This window comes from Leucopleurus acutus (assembly GCF_964270905.1).
Source record: "Leucopleurus acutus genome assembly, chromosome: 11".
NCBI lineage: Eukaryota > Metazoa > Chordata > Mammalia > Artiodactyla > Delphinidae > Leucopleurus > Leucopleurus acutus.
In genome coordinates this window covers 6,487,339-6,506,625 of record NC_139152.1, presented here as the reverse complement: position 1 = coordinate 6,506,625, position 19,287 = coordinate 6,487,339, and the positions used below count along the sequence as shown (strand labels likewise).

The 19,287-nt window shown below is 53.3% G+C and overlaps 1 protein-coding gene across 1 annotated transcript in view; it reads left to right on the top strand.

Moving 5' to 3' along the window:
• VWF (von Willebrand factor) overlaps nt 1-19,287 on the top strand; it is a 136,653-nt gene that overhangs the window by 104,793 nt on the left and 12,573 nt on the right. The window contains exons 39-45 of the mRNA XM_082849290.1: nt 4,718-4,820; nt 5,224-5,298; nt 7,514-7,618; nt 8,776-8,981; nt 10,531-10,680; nt 15,631-15,741; nt 18,227-18,407. Coding sequence (XP_082705416.1) covers nt 4,718-4,820; nt 5,224-5,298; nt 7,514-7,618; nt 8,776-8,981; nt 10,531-10,680; nt 15,631-15,741; nt 18,227-18,407 — 931 coding nt within the window. The remainder of the gene's footprint in view (nt 1-4,717; nt 4,821-5,223; nt 5,299-7,513; nt 7,619-8,775; nt 8,982-10,530; nt 10,681-15,630; nt 15,742-18,226; nt 18,408-19,287) is intronic.

Genomic DNA, 19,287 nt, shown 5'->3' with positions numbered 1-19,287 from the left:
TGGGAAACTGAGGCTCAGATGACAAGAGGTGATTTAAAAAGACCCTATGCACTACACCAGGTCACCCTATAGTGTCCAAGCCCTGCCACTGGTCTCACGGGAACTGGGAGCTAAACTCTGAGCTGACTGGGTGTCCGTGTGAGCATGGCACCAATAAGGCGATCACCTGGATGGTCCCACCGGCTCTGTTCTGTCGCTGGGCTTTAGCCCAGTGGATCCCGTTCGTTCTCACAGTGTAATAGGTGAACCAGGAAAGAAGCCCAGTCGCGCTCTACTGCCATATTTCAGCTGGCCAAATTAAGTAACTGCCGGTACCATAATGTTCCCCCAAAGAGTTGACAAAACCTTACACGGCTCTCCCTGACGTGCACAGCTCCTGGGCTCCCGCTGGGCGCAGATGACGTGTACCATTGCCCTGGGGTGCAGACACCCAGTGGTCATTTCAGGCTGGTTTTGCCGTTGGTGGCAAGGTGCTCTCAGAGGCAGTCCGAAATGGTCTCTGCCCCCTTCCTTGGCATCCTGGAGATCAGGAGGAAGCTCAGGTTTGCATTTCTGGCTCTCTGTGAGTCAGGTGTCTGCAGGGACCCGAGGGCGAGAGGCTTCCGAATGTTATCCTAGGGTCTCTGCCCCCTTCCCCCCTCCTCCTCTCTGACGCTGTTCCCTGCTCCCTGCCCCTTCAGTCCCCCGCATGGGAATGTGTATCAGAGGTGTATGAAGAGGGCACCCAAATAGTGCAGTATTTTGACATAGATACAGTCTGATAAATACGTTCTAAACTCAAGCGACATGAAGTTAGTTAGTAAAAAACTAGGGAGGGAGCACAGCCGCTTTAGTTATTTCAGAAAATATAGTTTAAACGGACGAAGACAAATATCCAGCCAGTCCAGCTTTGACTTTCAAAGTAGAGAGGGAATAAAAATCTACTATGAAGAACATTTTCATTAAGTGAATTTTCTTGAAACTGAAAAATAAAGCCCAGAAAACTTTTCTTCGGGGAAATAATCCAAGGTAGAAATCTCTTGTGGTAATTTTGGAAGGGCAGAGTATTTACCAGTTTCCATAGCTCTTGTGTATTTTACAAAATGCACTCTGCCTTTGTAGCCGGCTCTAAAGGGATCTGGGGCCATGCATGGGCTGTCCCGCCTTGCCCATACACCCCCCACTGTGCTGGGCAAGCGCTGCTTCAGCTCCACTGGGGATTGCCTGCATCACCCAGACGGTCTGCTGAGCCTCGTCTCCTCTCTGTTCTGTAGTGGCTCAGCGCTGACATTTAATTTGCATCTTCCCTCAGATCCTGGCGGGGGTGGGCAGTGCCTGGTGACTTGCTTTGTACCTGTACCTGAGTACCTGCTTTGACCTTGGGCTCTGAAGACTTCAGTTTTCCCTTGCTGCATTCTCTGCAGGTCGTTCTCCTGTCATCTTTATTTAATCTTTAACTCCAGCCAGCTCGCTTACCTGTTCTGTCCAGGTAACAATCCTGCACCAGGCCCTGGAACCTGGGGGCTGAGACAGGGCTGCCTGGAGTTGGCCTGTCCTGATGCAGGAGTGCCCTCTGCTGGCCGATTGGCTGCATAATGCGCCAGGGGTACTGCTGTAAGGCTGGCCGCGGGCGCTTTTAGAAGCTTAGCCTTTGCCAGACTGGGCTCTTTTTCAGGGCCATAGATTCTGTGACCTGCCTCATTAAAGCTTCCTGGGAAAATGGAAATCCCTGGAAGAGGACGTTTAACACCTGCTTTTGGTCATCTATTGTGATGTTGCCAAGGAGAGTTGGAAAGCTGTATAATTCGTTCTTGAATTTTAGATGTCTGGAGTTCATTTTTAAAAAGAGAAAAAAAGGGACTTCCTTGGTGGCTCAGTGTAAAAGACTCTGCGCTCCCAATGCAGGGGGTCCGGGTTCGATTCCTGATCAGGGAACTAGATCCCACGTGCATGCTGCAACTAAGAGTTCGCATGCCACAACTAAGGAGTCTGCATGCTGCAACTAAGACCCAGTGCAACCAAAAAAAAAAAAAAAGAGAGAGAGAAAAGAAACCCCTAATATATAAATATATATCTCCGTTCTTATCTCATCACTTTTGCCGTTTAAACGTCTAAATATAAATCCCTTGATTTATGGTTTTCTTGGCATCACCGTCCGTGTAAAAGAGCAGGAGAGAGGCAGAGTAGAGAGAGGCCTGGGGAGATGTGTGAGTCCCCCCGCCTTCCTCCGCTCTGCCCAGCCTCGCCTGTCCCTGTGCCCCTCCCTGGGTCTTTCCAGCCCCTTGGAGAAGCTGGAATAGTAGCCGCTGCAGCCTCTGTTCTGTTTCCTGGTCCTCGTCCCCCGTCTCCACCCGCTCAAGGCTTTTCCTTGTTGAACTTTCTTCCCTCTGAGGCGGGCCTGCTTACAGGGCCTCAGGGCTGCACCCTGCCCGCCAGGTTAAGCATAGCCTCCTGCAGTGGCCACGTCCCCAAGTATGTGAGGCCTCTCTGGAGCCCACAGCCCTAGTGAACTCTTCTTTTGCACTCCTGGCACTTTTTTTATTTTAAAAATCACCTTTATGGAGAGTTCACAGACAGTAAACAGCGCCAAATATAAATGTACGATCTGATGAATTTTTGTGTGTTTTTTTTTTGTGTGTGGTACGCGGGCCTCTGACTGTTGTGGCCTCTTCCGCTGCGGAGCACAGGCTCCGGACATGCAGGCTCAGCGGCCATGGCTCACGGGCCCTGCCGCTTCGCGGCACGTGGGATCTTCCCGGACCGGGGCACGAACCCGCGTCCCCTGCATCGGCAGGCGGACTCTCAACCACTGCACCACCAGGGAAGCCCACGATCTGATGAATTTTGACAAGTTCATTCATCTGTAAAAACCGTCATCACGATGAAGATAATGAAATTTCCATCACCTGCGAAAGTTCCCTGATGCCCCTGTTTAATACACCCCCAGTCCCCACCTCCATCCCTAGGCAACAACTGGTCTGCTTTCTGTCACTATAGATCCGTTTACATTTTCTGGAATTTTATGTAAATGGACTCATGCAGTATTACTCCTTCTTTGCTTGGCTTCTTTCGCTCAGCGTAATACTCTCGAGATCCAGCCACACTGTACGTTCCGTCGTTTGTTTCCATGGCTGAGTAGTATTCTGTGGAGTGGATGCGTCAGAATCGAGTGATCTCATTCACCTGTTCACGGGCAAGTCCTGTTTCCTCGGCTTGACCGTCAGCCATTCGAGGACTGGGACAGTGTACCCAGGGCCTGGCACTCCCACAGCCCCTCAGCGGGCTGGCTGAGCCTGGCGGCTGTGGTTTGGAGAGAGAGCATGTGGTGTGCAGGGCCAGGATGCCGGGTCCAGACCCCGGCTGTGCCTCCTGGTCGACCTCCTGGTCTGTGCCTCACTGTCCTCACTGGTCAGTGTAAGTAATGGTCATACTCACCCGCTAGGGTTACTAGAAGGAACATACGATGAGTCAGTGTAAAGCCTTTGGGGAAATATCTTGAACATGTTTAATGCTACTTATTACCGGGAGGCAGCAGAACACAGGGATAATAAGTGGATTCTGGGTCCAGATCCCATCTCTGCACTGCGACGGTGTGACCCCGAGCTAGCGCCTCCGCTTTCTCCTTGGACAAGTGGGGATAACTAAGGATGTCCTGGTCACGGGGCTGCGATGAGGATTAAATGAGTAGTTTACGTAAAGCCCTTAAACCGTGCCACGTGACGCCTGCCGCTCCAATGTGGGCGGTTACGTGGATGCAGCAGAAGGTGTCAAGGGAAGCACCCAAGGTTTAATCCCACAGGAGGACGGGTAGGGCCGGGGAGGGGTTTACCCGGAGATGTCCCATCTCTCTCCCTCTCCGCGGCAGATGCTCATTGCAGACCATGGAAGCAGACGGAATAAGTAAGACCTTCTTGGCCTGGGGACTTTCTAGCGGCCTTTGAGCTGCTGGATGAGGAGGCGTTTATTCAGGGGTGACTTCACTGGGATTTCCCTTGAGGGCCGAGTCCAAAGGGACCCAGTCCTGGCTCTGCAGTCCCATCTGTGCTCTGCACAGCCTCCTGCTTCTTGCACAGTCCTGGGAGGCAGGCTGGGGGGCCCTCCCCTCGCCTGGGAGGAAACCGGGCAGTGGCACGGAGGGTGAAGCCGACCGACGTAGGAGTTGGGGGGCTTCCTGACTCTGAAGCCCTTGTGCAGTGGGGATGCCTGCTGCCCTGGTGACCCTCACCTGGAAACTGGTGGTCTGGAACGTTACCACCAACCACCAGTCCCAACAATGTGAGGGTTCTGAGAGTCCTGCTGTCCCCCCTTCAGCTCTTCCTGCCACATAGTCTTAAGTCCATTGCAGAAGTGAGTGGCATCTTTCTCAAGCTGCAGCCCAGCTTCTCCTTGGGCCTGGGCAGTGGCTGGCGGGTGACATGGGGTCCTCATTTTCTCGCCTTGCTTTGTTTTAGTGTCACCATCAGAAGGGCTGTGATGAAATCTCCATGTTTTCTGAGACCTGGGGCTTGCCCTTCCCCCGAGTGTACGAAGCAGTGTGGGTGCCCCGGGCACCCCGGGCCTCTCCAGCTGCCTCCTCCGCAGGGTCCTCAGCATCTGTCAGCTTGTCTTGGTTCATCTGCGCAGCTCTGACCCAGGCGGGGCTCGGGCACTGGGTGTCCCTCAGGGAGACAGAGCCAGGGGTGGGGGGACCCAACTTCCATGAACTCCTGGGCCCTCTCTGAACCTCGTTCTCCCTCAGCTTCTGGAAACGTGGGTCCCAGACCACCAGCCCTGCCAGATCTGCACGTGCCTCAGCGGGCGGAAGGTCAACTGCACGACACAGCCCTGCCCCACAGCCCGAGGTGAGGCCCCTCCCTAGGGCTCCCGCCAGGCCCCGAGGCCACCTGTCTGCAGACCTGGGGGACCAGATCCACACGTGGATTCCCCACGGCAGCCCCACCCTCCTTGCCTCGCCGGGCTGGGCTCCCCTTTCTGCACGGGGGTAGAGCTCTCGGGGGCGGGTGCGTGTGTGTGTGTGTGTGTGTGTGTGTGTGTGTGTGTGTGTGTGCGCGCGCGTGTGCGCGCGCCTGCCCTGCTGTCCCCTCCTCGACCCTCCGCCTTGTTCTCCCGAGGGTGTGTCTGAGGGGACAGCAGGGCACACCGGGAGACTCATTCGTCAGCGGGCCTGGCTGGTTCCCGCCGCCGAGAGTCTGCAGTGGGTACTGCCATCTCTTTCTCTGACCTCCGCGGCCTTTTCTCCCCCAGCGCCTGCGTGCGGCCCGTGCGAGGTGGCCCGTCTCCGGCAGAGCACGCAGCAGTGCTGCCCCGAGTACGAGTGTGGTATGTGTCACCTGTGGCATTTCTCGGGGTCCAACCCCAGCCCCGCTCTGGGGAGAGGGGGCCAAGGTGGTGGTGCTGAAGGGGCTCGTGGTCAGGAGCAGGGTGTGGATTTCCCAAAACCTAGAAAGAGTAGCCTCTGGAAAAAAGGATTTGTTTCCTAGAAAGATTCTGCTGTGACTTATTAAATTAAGTTTTGAAAGCATTAAAAAAGAATGGGGTGCAATGTTCACAGCAACATTATTTGCAACAGCCAAGATATGGAAGCAACCTAAGCGACCATCAACAGATGAATGGATAGGGAATTCCCTGGTGGTCCAGTGGTTAAGACTCCATGCTTCCATCGCGGGGGGCACAGGTTCGATCCCTTGTTGGGGAACTAAGATCCCGAGTGCCGCGTGGCATGGCCAAAAAATAGGAAAACCCCCCCACAAAACACATGAATGGATAAAGGAGATGTGGTACATACATGCAATGGAGTACTACTCAGGCATGAAAAGGAATAAGATTTTGCCACTTGCAGCGACATGGATGGACTTGGAGGGTATTATGCTTAGTGAAAGAAGTCAGAGAAAGACAAATGCTGTATGATAGTGCTTATATGTGGAATCTAAAAATACAACAAACTGGTGAATATAACAAAAAAGAAACAGACTCACAGATGTAGAGAACAAACTAGTGGTTACCAGTGGGGAGAGGGAAGGGGGGAGGGGCAAGATAGGGGCAGGGGAGTAAGAGGTACAAACTACTGTGTATAAAATAAATAAGCTACCAGGGTATATTGTACAGCACAGGGAACATAGCCAATATTTTATAACAACTATAAACGGAGTATAACCTTTAAAAATTGTGAATCGCTGTGCTGTACACCTGAAACATGTAATATTGTTATCAACGATACCCCAAAAATAAAAGAATGGGGTAATCACTGGTGGGGGAGGTGCAAGGGATTTACTGCAGAGCCAGTTATGCCAGAGTAACTGTAGAAAAGGCCACACATGGGCACCTTGACTTCAACACGTTATTTGTCAAAGGGTTTCATTATAGGCCTGCAACCTGCATCGTGAATAATGGGCTGAATAACGGTATAATTAAATGAATTCAGAGCTGATGGAATTCTGAGAAACACAGCAGGAAGTCTCTAGTGCTTTGTCCCCGTCCTGTCACAGGCATTTGTTAATTGTACAGATGAAGACATAAAGCACAGGCTTGTGAAGTTTGAGGTGATAAAACCTTTGAGGGAGAGCAGATAGATCAAGACAGTCTGAGGATCTAAAAAAGAAATCATCTGAGACATTGCTTTAGGCTGATGAAATTTAGCAGGGATAAAGAGAAGCCTTATGTGGCAGGGCGGGAGTGAGGGGCGAATCTGACTGGAGAACAATTTAGTAAAAATAGATCTTAAGATGTTAACAGTGGAGGGAACTGGGGGTCATTTAGTTCAAAGCCCTCATTTTATGGACATTTTGAAGCTTCTCCAACGTGCCAGGCACTTTGCCTTCATTATTTCAAGACATCAATAGACCGACCCTGTGAGGTAGACTGCCCACCTTACAGAAGATGATCCTGAGGTCTAGAGGGTTCAAGTGATTGGCCGAGATCTGGAGTCCCTGCAGATGACAAGAGTAATCAACATGGCTTGTATCTATCTATCTGTCTATCTATCTTCCTATCTATCGATCCGCTCTATTATCTATCTACTATCTATGTACCTACCTACCTATCATCTTTCTATCTATTATCTATCTACTGTCTATTTATCTATGTATCAATCATCTATCTATCTATGTATCTATCATCTATCTGTCTATTATCTACCTATCTATCTATCTTCCTATCTGTCTACCTATCTATGTATCTATCTGTGTATCTATCATCTATCTATTATCTATCTATCTTCCTATCTCTCTACCTATCTATGTATCTATCATCTATCTATCTATTTATCTATCATCTGTCTGTCTATCTATCATCACCTCCCCCCATCCCCTCCCTGTCCGTGTATCTCCATCTCTATCTCCATCTCTTCCCCTCTTTTCATCTTCCTGTATCTTTTCCTCTATCTCCATCTCTAGCTCTGCCTTCAATTTATCATCATCACATATGTGAAACAGTGAAGGTCTGCGTGAGTAGGAATGTAGTGTAGGGAGCCACTCACTAGCACAAGAGTAGCCTCGCTGAATTCTGAGTGCACGTCTCTCTCTCTCTGGGCCCTCAGTGTGTGACCTGGTGAGCTGTGACCTGCCCCCGGTGCCTCACTGCGAAGGTGGCCTCCAGCCTACACTGACCAACCCCGGCGAGTGCAGACCCAACTTCACCTGCTGTAAGTTCTCCCTCCGTGGGTGAGGATGGGCGGTGCAGTCACTGTCCCCTGGTCTGGGAAGGCATCCTGTATTCTAGTGAGCTGAGTCTGGGCTTGGGGTGTGTCTAGAACAAAGGGGTCAGGGTCACACGTGGACTGAACGCCCTAAGACTCCTCCCAGCCGCAGGCTACGATGGGGAACGGGGTGTGGACACAGCTGCAGGCATCCCCCTTTTGGGCTTATTAGGTGGCATTTGGACCTGAGATGAAGAAGCCTCCAGATCTAATTTTTATTTTCTCCCACCTCCCATAAGCCGTGGAGGGGAAGGAATGTACCCTTGGTTGGTTCAAATCACTGGATCTTATTCCCAAATAAATTTATACATTTTTCTTCCTCTGTATGTTTATGTATTTAATTTCTAAATACTACAATTTAAGCATAGGGTTGGACTACAGACCGTTTCTGGACATGTCAAGAAGCTGAATTCTGTATTTAGTTACTAAGAATACCCACTTTAAGTCACTACCCATTTCTCATCCTGTTGATTGAGAATCTCACTCGAGTTCTGAGATGAAAGCCCTCGAGTGCGGGAGAACACGTTGTATCTGCAGAAAGCTGGGAACAGGCAAAGGCATGGGATGGGATTTGGCAGTGATAAAAGGGCATTGTGGATTTGACGAGATTGCTGTCATTTTTCATTCATCATTGTTGGAGGACCTAAAACTGTAGGTCATTTATTATTCCAGGTACTGAGGTTGGGGATAGGATCTCATAAGCTACCAGCTTATAAAAATGCTAACCAGTACCTATGTGCCCAGGGCTCGCTGGGTCTTAGAGATTCTACACCAGTCATCTCTGAGTATCTGCAGCTGGAGGGACCCCACCCCTTCCAGATGTGCCCGGGAAGGTGGTGGAGCCTAGCAGCCTTAGCTTCTCCATTAAAATAGCTTCATATTTCTCCTTTGGGTTAGTTTTCTTATTTTTCTGCAGACTAACCACTTTTTGGTATGATTGACTATCCCTCAGCTCCTGAGCTGGGCTCCCATGTGTTTCTGACTTAATATTCTGGGGCTAGAGTTCCCTGGGACCTTATATAGTAGCTGAACGCTTAGGAACCCAGGCTGAGTGCAGAATTCAGTGTGGCAGGACCGGGGCATCACCTCGTGCTGCCCCTCAGCCTGCAGGAAGGAGGAATGCCCAAGGGGGTCCCCGCCCTCCTGTCCCCCGCACCGGACACCGGTCCTTCAGAAGACCCAGTGCTGTGATGAGTATAAGTGTGTTTGCAACTGTACCAGCTCGGCGGTGACCTGCCCACTGGGGTACCTGGCCTCCACCGTCACCAACGACTGCGGCTGCACCACCACCACCTGCCTCCCTGATAAGGTAGGGGCTGCTCGGCTCCAGCTGGGACAATGGCCGGACACATCCTCCTGTGGAAGACTTGCCTTCCTGCCCCCACGAGTGCTGTGTGGCCCAGTGAAGGGGCATCAGCATTCCATCTCAGCCTAAATCTAATTAGCTCAGGAGGTACTTACAGAGACGCTACCATGTTCTGAGCATAGCTGGGTGCTATAGATGATTCGAAACGCGTGAATGATTCTAAAACCTAAATTACAAAACGATGCGCTCCCAGAAATCTCACCTCTACCCTCACCTTCCCTACCTCGCTCCTTCTCTCCCTTCATAATTTATCATTTTCATTGGTGTACCCATCCATTTTTCTTTTTGAAAATATAAGCAAGTTTTGTAAATTTGTATCGCTTCCTATTTCTCCCCAGAAGGGTAGCATATTATAAATTCTGTTTTGAATGTGTATTTTTTCATCTAACAATTTATAGTAAAATTATCCTCTGTCCGTATATGGAGATCTGCCTTACTCCTTTCCACAGCTTAGTAATCTACGGCAAGGATGCATCTTGGTTCAGTTGTGTGGACTCACAGTTGAGTGGCTTCAGCCTTTTGCTGTTACTAGTGACGCTGCAACAGCCTTCTGCATCTGTCATTTTGTATTTTTGCCAGAGTGTCTTTTGGGATAGATTCCTAGAAGTGGGATTCTGGGCGGTAACACTTTTTAGGGGGGCTTCTTAATCCAAGAACCGGGGGTCTCATTCACTGAGTTCATTGTACAAAAGTGGGAAGACTGAGCAGGTATAGGAAAATGGTTTAAAAATGTGCCCCGTCACCATGTGAATAAACGTGGAGACCTGTTTGTAGCTTCAGAGGACACACTTGGGGTAATTTAAAACCTCACGATCCAAGCGTTTCTTCAGTACCTCATTCCTAGAAGATAAAGGCTGAGCGTGTGTATCACGTGCATCCCAGGCTTTACGATTCTAATCGTAACCAACCGTTGGGATCTCATGTCCCACATTCCTTCCATAGCCTACAGTTCTTCCAGACAGGATCCCTTGTCTCTCAAACACATCTCACGCTCTGTCTTCTCTTGATACATTCCTTGTCATTGGTGGGCATGAAGGGAACACTCCATAACCCCTGCCCACCCTTCCCTCACCTTCAGCCACTACTGATGGGACAGAGGGCTATACGTGGGTGGGTTCCAAGTTCAAGGACATTTACTGGGTCTGAGAATTAGGGTGCAGCTTTCCGTGTGACACAGGAAGGAGTTAAATGCAGTTAAGGCAGCAGTGATAGTGCGTCAAGGCAGCCAGTGTGTTACATCCCCACTTGAGGGCCTCGAGGGACTCAAAAGGAGCCACTCCCAGGGTGAACCTTCCTGAGGCAGGTGGGCAGGAGAGGGAAGAGGGCAAGCTCTACTATGTAAGCATCCCTTCGCGTGGGCAGAGACTATGTTGCTTTCATTTATTGCTGTAGTCTCAGCACCTAGAGTAGCTTCCAACACGCCGTAGATGCTTACTCACCTCTTGTTTAGATGAACTGAGTCACTTCACTCTCGGAAACCTTGTGTCTACAGGTGTGTGTCCACCAAGGCACCATCTACCCCGTGGGCCAGTTCTGGGAGGAGGGCTGTGACGTGTGCACCTGCACGGACCTGGAGGATGCCGTGATGGGCCTGCGTGTGGCCCAGTGCTCTCAGAAGGCCTGTGGAGACAGCTGCCGGCCGGTAAGGGGGAGGAATAGGGTAGGGAAGTAGGGGAGGTGATCCCAGGAATAGGCAAGAAAGCCCCTTTAGGAACCTCTGGTTCAAGGCCAGAGGGGAGGGGCAAGGAGGGGAGTGGGGCTGGGTGAAGGAAAGGAGCATGAGGAGAGGATTGCTGTCATCCTTCTGTGACAAGTTCTTGGCTGGCAGTCATGTCTGCTGTGCGGTCTTGAGTCCACAGGGCTGGGGAGTTGGTCTAAGCAGAGATGTGGCTTAATTGCCTAGAAAACAGGGCTTGATTTCCCCCCTATCTATCTCTTCCCTTTTCAGACATCTCCTTAGCCTACACCTAGTACAGACGCAGGTCCTGAATTTTCTGAGATGGCCCCCGTGTCCGTGTACTGTAGTGTTTCTACACCGGTTGGTGGGTTTTCAGGCCAGGTTTATCATCTGAGGTACAGAAGTGGAGCCATGTTTATAATTTGAGGTATGATCTGGGGGTTTGAAACCCCCAGTCCAGTTTCTAGTTCTTCGTGTGGAGGCCTGCCCCTACGGCTCCTGTGTGTCTGGGGAGCTTTGTTCTTGCACATTGAAGACCGAGCAGACGCTAGAAAAGGGAACCACAGTCCGCGGGGGTACTGCGGGTTCAATTCTGTTTGCTGGTTAACGCTATTATTGTTAGCGCAAGTTCACGTGCCCATGTCGGCGTTTGGAGCAGAGAAAGGCTTATTGCAGGGCCAGGCAAGGGGACGGGCGGCTCGCGCTCTAAAAAGCCCCCGAGCTCCCAGAAGGGTTTCGGCAAAGCCTTTTTAAAAGCCAGGTGAGGGGGGGGCGGGGTCGCAGGGTCCGTGATCAGCTCGTGCACAGTTCTCTGATTGGCTGATGGTGAGGTAACAGGGCGGTGTCACAGGGGTTACCATGATCAGTCCTTGGGCTCCAGGTGGCCTGGGGCTACGTTCTCAGGTCACCCAGTAGTTAACATCTTCCGTTTGGTGGGGGGTTTTCACATCTGCAAAGCAACTCAGGAAATGTGCATCAAATACTGTTACATAGGTCCTTCAGAGAGGAGCTGAAGCAGAGGGTACGGGGGGGGGGGGGAGGCCTGTTCCAGGAAGGCTCCATGGTGTTCTGCCCAGTTACACTACTATTATCACTGCATCATTATCAGTAGAAAATGATGATAAAAGCAGAGGACGCAGCACAGGCAAGTGCACGCGTGTAGCAGTTGCTCTTGTAACCGCGGTGCAGAGCAGCCTCTCGATGCTTCTTCTCGGAAGCGTGTGTGGTTTGGTGACGGAGGGGAGGGCCTGGGAGTGAATCCACGGATGGGGGGGGTCTGTTCAGGTCATCTGCGCGCTACATGCCTGGCTCATGCTGCGGAGGAGCAGGGCTGCTGGCCCCCTTGGGAGAGGATGATGCCGTGGTTCCAGGTGTGCCTTTGGGGAACACTAGGCTTTGGAAACCCATCGGTCTCCATCTCCTCCCACAGGCCATGGGAGGCAGTGGAAATAACTTGCTATCAAGTAAAGAGAGTGGTGTTTAGAGGTTGTTTTTATAAAATGGGCCCCCAATATGTTTTGTGTTTTGGTAGGGAGTTTTGATTGCAAAGAATGGAATCCACTCAAGCTAGCTAAAATAAAAAGAGGGGGAGGGACTTCCGTGGTGGCGCAGTGGTTGAGAATCCACCTGCCAATGCAGGGGACACGGGTTTGAGCCCTGGTCCGGGAAGATCCCACATGCCACGGAGCAACTAAGCCCGCGCGCCACAACTACTGAAGCCTGCGCGCCACAACTACTGAAGCCCGCGCACCTAGAGCCCGTGCTCCGCAACAAGAGAAGCCACCGCAATGAGAAGCCCACGCACCGCAACGAAGAGTAGCCCCCGCTCACCGCAACTAGAGAAAGCCCGCACACAGCAACGAAGACCCAACGCAGCCAAAAATAAATAAACAAATTTAAAAATAAATAGAAAGGGGATTTATAGGAAAGACAGGGATCACTCAGAAACGAAGTGCAGGGCGTGCAGGTGGGCCCCGTGGCTGTACCACTCTTCTCTCCGTTTGTCCCGTGAGCCCCTGTCTCCACTTCTCTCTGCCCATCCGTCCGGTTCCTCACTGTGGGCCTGGGAGGACGTTTTGCTTTCTCAGAAGCTTCATTTGCACGTGGCTTTATGGAACCTGGCTTCAACTCAGTGTGGCTTTTCAGGTCCAGGGTTCGCCCCGTCCAGTCAGACCTGTTCAATCTGTGTTGCTCCAGAGATGAACTTCTCAAGAAGAAAATGGATGGGCTCAGCTCGGCCCGTGGACTCTGGGTCCTCTGTGCAGTCCCCACTCTGGTCCATCAATGCAGGGCACAGGGTGTGAACCTGGCTGTCTAGAGGCCAAGGCGCTGGAGGCGGCTTCAGGAAGATGGTGGGTCCCGAGGTCAGAAATGAGTGCAGGGGGTACCACGTCCAGAACTCTCGACCGGATGATGGCTCTAGGGTGGCGGAGTGGCCTGTCTTAGAGACAGAATGTTCACACCTTCTGGGAGGAGAAGGAAGCACTGAGGTTTAGTTACAGCTGAGGGGAGGCTGGGCTTTGGTCTGTATTGTGTGTTGAAGTGGGAGCTTTAGTGAACGGCCTCAGGCTTCATTCTTTGTAGAGGAGAGGATCAGCTGTGGTCAGACTCCAGAGGCATTTAGGCTCACTTACCTGAATTCATTTGCTGTCTAGGCTGTGACAAAAAAAGAAAAAAGAAAAAAGAACACTACCACCATCACCCTCTGATTCTTCCTTTATAAGCCACTGTCTGCAGAAATACGCTTTCCCCTACCATCTCCATAATTAATCCTCTACGCGTCACATCAGAAATGTGATGTGAGATAAGCAAAGGGCGTTGCTGGTGTCCCAAAGAGTTTCATAGGTGTACTATGGCCTTGCTTCTGCGTTGACAGCAAGAGGAATTCCTGCTCTTTTGTATAAACCTCAGAGGAGTTTTTCTTTGAAGGCTTATGACCCTTAGACCCCAGAGTCAGACTAAATTGTAGCTTCAGGAACTGTGTTCTGAGCGACTGAATGCAATCCATTATGTTTTATTCATCCTCGTGATACCCCTCCAGAAGGAAGAAGAGGCAGGGCTGTTCTTCCCATTGGCCACTACACTGAGGCTCGTCTGAAGCCAGCAGACACGTGCGTGTCCTGACTCCCAGGCCGGGGCCCCTGCTGCTAGGCTGGTACAGCTGGCCACACGGGTGTTGTAAGGGCCAGGACGACCCGGCCAAGAGACAGGGGCCAGCGCTCCAGGCCTCCACCTCCATCTCAGCTGTGGCAATTGTGCTGTTAAATCAGTGAGGAAGTTATTTTCCAGTGGCATCTGTTTCCAGCTTGGGTGGATATCAGACCTACTCAGTTCTACTCTTAATTGGGAAACCAGTGAAAACAGGATAGAGAAGAGGGTAGGGAGAAAGGTCTGAGATGTCTGTTTTGGACAGATATAAGCTAGAGGGTTTGGAGGAGTACGGGAAAAGAAACAGAGATGAGAATACAGGATGAGCCCTGGTTGTGCAGGAGGAAACTGTGGAGGGGAATCTTGCAAAGTCGGCAGCCCCAGAACCTGGGGGCGTGGCCGGGAGCACCTGAGCACGAGAAGCAGGTAGGGCTGTGGGAACCAGGCGTCCAGCCTGGGTCACCCATAACCCGCAGTGTATTTGCCCGTGGTGGAGGCAGCAGAAAACATAGAGTATGCACAAATCCAGACCAGTCAGCACCCCGAGGGGGGTGCCCAAGGGTGACTCTAGATCCCTAAGGCATCGATGTCTCTGTTCCAGGCTCCCTCGTGTCTGTTTCTTTTGTGCCATTTTGTGTATCCTGCCTTGTGGCGGAGGGCGTGGCGGAGGGCGTGGCGGAGGGCGTGTCGAGCGTATCCTAATTTGTTGGCGCCTCCAAAGCACCTAGTAAATCATAGGTGCACGATAACTAGCTCTCCGCTGATCGAGGACTGAGGGCAGTTCACTGGGCACCGCTGTGACGCAGGTCGGGGTGTAAGAAGGTCCCATGGAGATGCTACAAAGTTGAGCCAGGTCTCTGGGGTCCTCGTGTTCCCCCGGGAGAGGCACCACCTGGGATGATAGCGAGTGTTGAATGCGTCCTCTGACTGGGCCCTGCTTGTGAGCGCTCTTGGGGAGCAGAGCGGGTGTGGTACCCACCCCCATCCCGAACGGCTGCGGCCGCAGTTCGCCCTTCTCTCCGAGATGCTGCACAGGCCCTGGTTCTTGTCCCTCGCCCCTGGGACAGCCTCACATGTCATCGTTTTGTCTGTTCTTTGTACGTCGCTTCAGAGTTTTCATTGGAGGGTTTCAATCCAAGTTCCCGATGCTTTGGCCAGATTGGAGGACCTCCAAGAGGGGGGATAGGCTGGCAGACTTCAGACTTGCAGGATGCTGGCCTCCCTGGCAGGCTTTCTGGGGAAAGTGGGTCTCGTCTCACTGTGCCCCGTAAACTACTAGGTAAATGTCAAGTGACGACCTGGGGAAGCCCAGCTCTGTACATCGCTGAGAGGTCCTGGGGTCAAGGCACTCATGTTGTGCAGATAATTTGCCCTGTTAGGGCAGAGCCGGGACTCCAGGCTTCTGGAATGTTCTCCCCCAGTCAGTAAGGGACCCTAGATTTGGGCTGTGATGAACATCAGGGCGCCGGCTGCTTCTGAGTGAGCTCTGAGCATCTTTAATACTCCCATGGACTGGCTCTTCTTAAGTGGAAGTTTGCAGAGGGCAGGGTTGTGTCTCTTCGACTGGTGTAAGACCCATAGTGACTCAGTGGGTGACGCTTCCTGACCACTTAGCATGATCGAGGGGCTGGTGGAGGACAGAGATGAAAACATCCGGTCCAGCTGTCCCTCTGCAAGCCCCAGGGCTCCATACACCTGCCGAGTGGACCAGAACACCTGTCTTTGCTGCCGGCCTGTCCTGACGCTCCACCCCTTGTGTGTTTTCAGGGCTTCACTTACGTTCTCCACGAAGGCGAGTGCTGTGGAACGTGCCTGCCATCTGCCTGCAAGGTGGTGACCGGCTCCCCTCGGGGAGACTCGCAGTCCTCCTGGAAGAGTGTAGGTCTGGGCCAGGGCGGGTAGGAAGGAGGGCGGGGGCCTCACCAGCCTGGTCGTCCATCTGGGGTCCGGTGCTGCCCTTGGTTCTGTCCATAAAGTAGAAGCTCATTCCCTGCCTTTTGCTTTCCCCACAGAGAGTTTAATGCGGCTGTTGGTTTATCCAGATGTCAGCTGGGATCACCTTGCTCCCGGGGAACTAGTTAAAGTTGCCCCAGACTTCCCGTTGTGTAGATTTTGGGAGGAGCCCAGTTCCCTCCCTCTGAGTTCTGTGAACGCCTGAGGGTGGGGGTCATGTTCTCCTGTTTAACCTGTGAAGCTGAGGACCTGCTTCCGCTGATGGGTGGTGCAGGGCCGTGTCGTGGGCCTGGCACCCTGCCACACCGGCCCGGGCGGCGTCCTCTGACCTTTTCACTGGTTTCTGTTGGAGAAATATGTAACCCAGAGAAGCAAACTACATTTCTGTTCCCAGGGCCCCCGAGCCCCCTTCTGCAGCTCTGGCTATAGCCCCTGGGCGTGTTGGCAGCCCCCGTCTCCCCACCCTTGTCTTCTCCTGCCCAGCCCCCCACCCCCAGATCCCCTCCCCTGACACAGAGCAGGGTTGCTTCTCCTTCGTGGCCCAGAGGCGCTCACTTTGACTCTGGGCTCATAAAGCCATTTTCTGAAGCACAGAGGATCCCTCCCCGGGAGTCAGTCGTAGCCCACATGCTAGGATGCTACCAGTCCTTTAACTCTGATGGATAAGGATGAAGTGGAAGGGTGCTAAGCCCTGGAATCCTCAGGACGTGGATGCTGGGAGGGGGTGAGGTGCACCTAGGGACCTTCCCCTTCTGAGTCCTCCAGCGAGACCAAAACACACTCTGTTTAGAAGGAGGGCAAAGGGTTACCTGTCCTGCCCTGAACATGCTCACCTGCTCACCTCCTACCCTGGCCCACCAGTCTCCTCCTCCTTGGTGGTGACAGACTGAGTTTCCCACAAGGGTTCCCACCTCCCTCTTCTAATTCTGGTTACCTGTGGATTTCCCTGCTGTGTCCCTCCTCTCCATGCTTTTAACCTCTTTTTTCCCCAATCCATCCTAGGATCAGGCTGGCTTTGCACCTCCTCCCCAGGGCCAGAGGCTACTCCATCCTGGTTGGGGTTGACAGCTGGTCCCTTTTTTTTTTTTTTTTGCGGTACGCGGGCCTCTCACTGTTGTGGCCTCTCCCGTTGCGGAGCACAGGCTCCGGACACACAGGCTCGGCGGCCATGGCTCACAGGCCCAGCCATTCCACGGCATGTGGGATCCTCCTGGACCGGGGCACGAACCCACGTCCCCTGCATCGGCAGGCGGACTCCCAACCACTGAGCCACCAGGGAAGCCCTGCTGGTCCCTTTGAGGCTCAGAATCCTCTTCACCGCTCCCCCCCGCGCCCCACCCGCCTCTGGTCTCTCATCTGCCTCCAGGGCTCCCTCAGCCCTGACCCGCATCAGTGTTCACAAAAGAGTTTCCCTTTCCAATTCAAGTCTCCATCTTACCTACAAGACTTGCGTGTCGGCAGTGGCTCTGGGGGGCCCAGCAGGTGTGGTAGGGACAGGTCCTCTTGATGCACCCAAAGCTTGGCGGGTACGTGGTCGGAGTGGGGCGTGGCCCGCAGCGGGGAGCTTGGTCGGGGGGAGTCAGAAGCGGGTCAGGAGAGAGGCTGCAGTGTGTGGTACTTTCTGCTTCTCTTCTGGAAAGAGAAGAAAGGCGACAGGGGCCAAGAGACGTGGCTGGGCCTGGAGTGGGCAGGCCGGGTGCCCCCGCTTGCGTGTCTGGGAGCTGGACCACACAGACCGTGCTCACGGTCACGTGTTGTCCGGGCAGAACCTCCGCAGGGATTTTCTGAACCATGTTCTGGACACTCAGTGGTCCTTGACTGTGGTGCCCTTGGGGACAGGCCGCCTGTGTGCAGCCTGGGAGCTCAGGACTGATTTCAGAGCTGAGGCTCAGACGCCAGCATCCCCGGCTCTTACCTGGGACAGGCCACCCGTGTGCAGCCTGGGAGCTCAGGGCAGATTTCAGAGCCGAGGCTCAGACACCGGCATCCCCGGCTCTCACCGGCTCCCTGTACCAGAGGGAAGCAGCACGAGGTTGGGTGCTGGGCTGAGTTTCCCTCCACATCTCCCCTCCACTGTCTCCCCATGCAGCCGTTCCTGGACACTCAGCTCCCAGCCGAGCCAAGGGTGGAGGGAGCATCCTTAGGTGTCCCCAGGTGCTTCCTCCGGTGGCTCAAGACTCTGTCTTGGGAGCACACGGGGCTCTGAGCTAGGATCTTGGTCAGGGTGACTCTGACCCAGACTCACTGAAGGACCCGGATGAGCTGTCCCTCCCTCTGTGCGCCTCACCCTGTGGGCAGGGCTTAGCCGTTGAGCCGGGCTCACCTCCAGGACCCACACCAGCTCCTGAGGGGGCCACCCACTCCCAGCGGGACCTTGGCCTCCTGACCAACTTGGGTGCTCCGACCACAGGTTGGCTCTCACTGGGCCTCTCCCGAGGACCCCTGCCTCATCTACGAGTGTGTCCGAGTCAAGGAGGAGGTCTTCGTGCAACAGAGGAATGTCTCCTGCCCCCAACTGGACGTCCCCACCTGCCCCTCGGGCTTCCAGCTGAACTGTCAGACCTCGGACTGTTGCCCCACCTGTCACTGCGGTAAGATGTGCTACCAAGCCCGCCTTCAAGCCTCTCTCTCCTCTAAGGCCCCCGAATCCTTGCCTTTTGAGCAGCTCAGGGAAACGGGGAGGATCAAATCTCTCCATCCGTTGCTAACACTTCGGGGAGAGAGCAAGTAAGATGAGGGAAATGGGACAATTTCCTGAGGGTCGTCACTGTGTCAGCGCTGGTTTTGTACCCTGTCTCATGTCATCCTTATGACAATCCCATGAGGTGGGTACCATTATACCTCCCTTTGCTCTTGTGAGTTAGTGAGTGGTAGAACTGGGCTTGGACCCAGGCTTCTCTAATTCTAGACTTCTTCTCAGTCATTCGGCTGGAAAAGGTATTCTGACTGCCCATCCCCTAACCCCACCAACCAACCAGCCAACCACATAAACAAACAAACAATCAACCAACCAGTCAACCAACTAACCAACAAACCACACAATCAACCAACCAACCAACCAAATAAACAAACCAACCAAGCGACCAACTAACCCACTCACCAGCCAACCAACCAACCAGCCAAACAACCGACGGCAGCAGCAGCGCCAGCGAACAGCTCTCGCCACCGCGTCCTGAGCTCTGTGTGTGATTTTATCTCGGCGCTTAAAGTTCCCAGAGTGGAATGTCTTTCTTTGACAAGCCCAAACATCCTCCCACTCACCCCTTGGGTGTGAACCACTTAAACAAGTGCCCTCCCCTCGAGGACTCCAGGGACCTTCTCCCTGCGGGCTGGGTGGTGGGCAGCAGGTAGCTGCCCTTCCTCAGCGGGCCTGGGGCCACTGTGGCCACGTGGGCTCCGGCAGGAGGACCCACAGTGCCTGGCGCTGGGTGGGGAGAAGGACCGGCAGGTGGAGCAGGGAGGCCCAGCCTG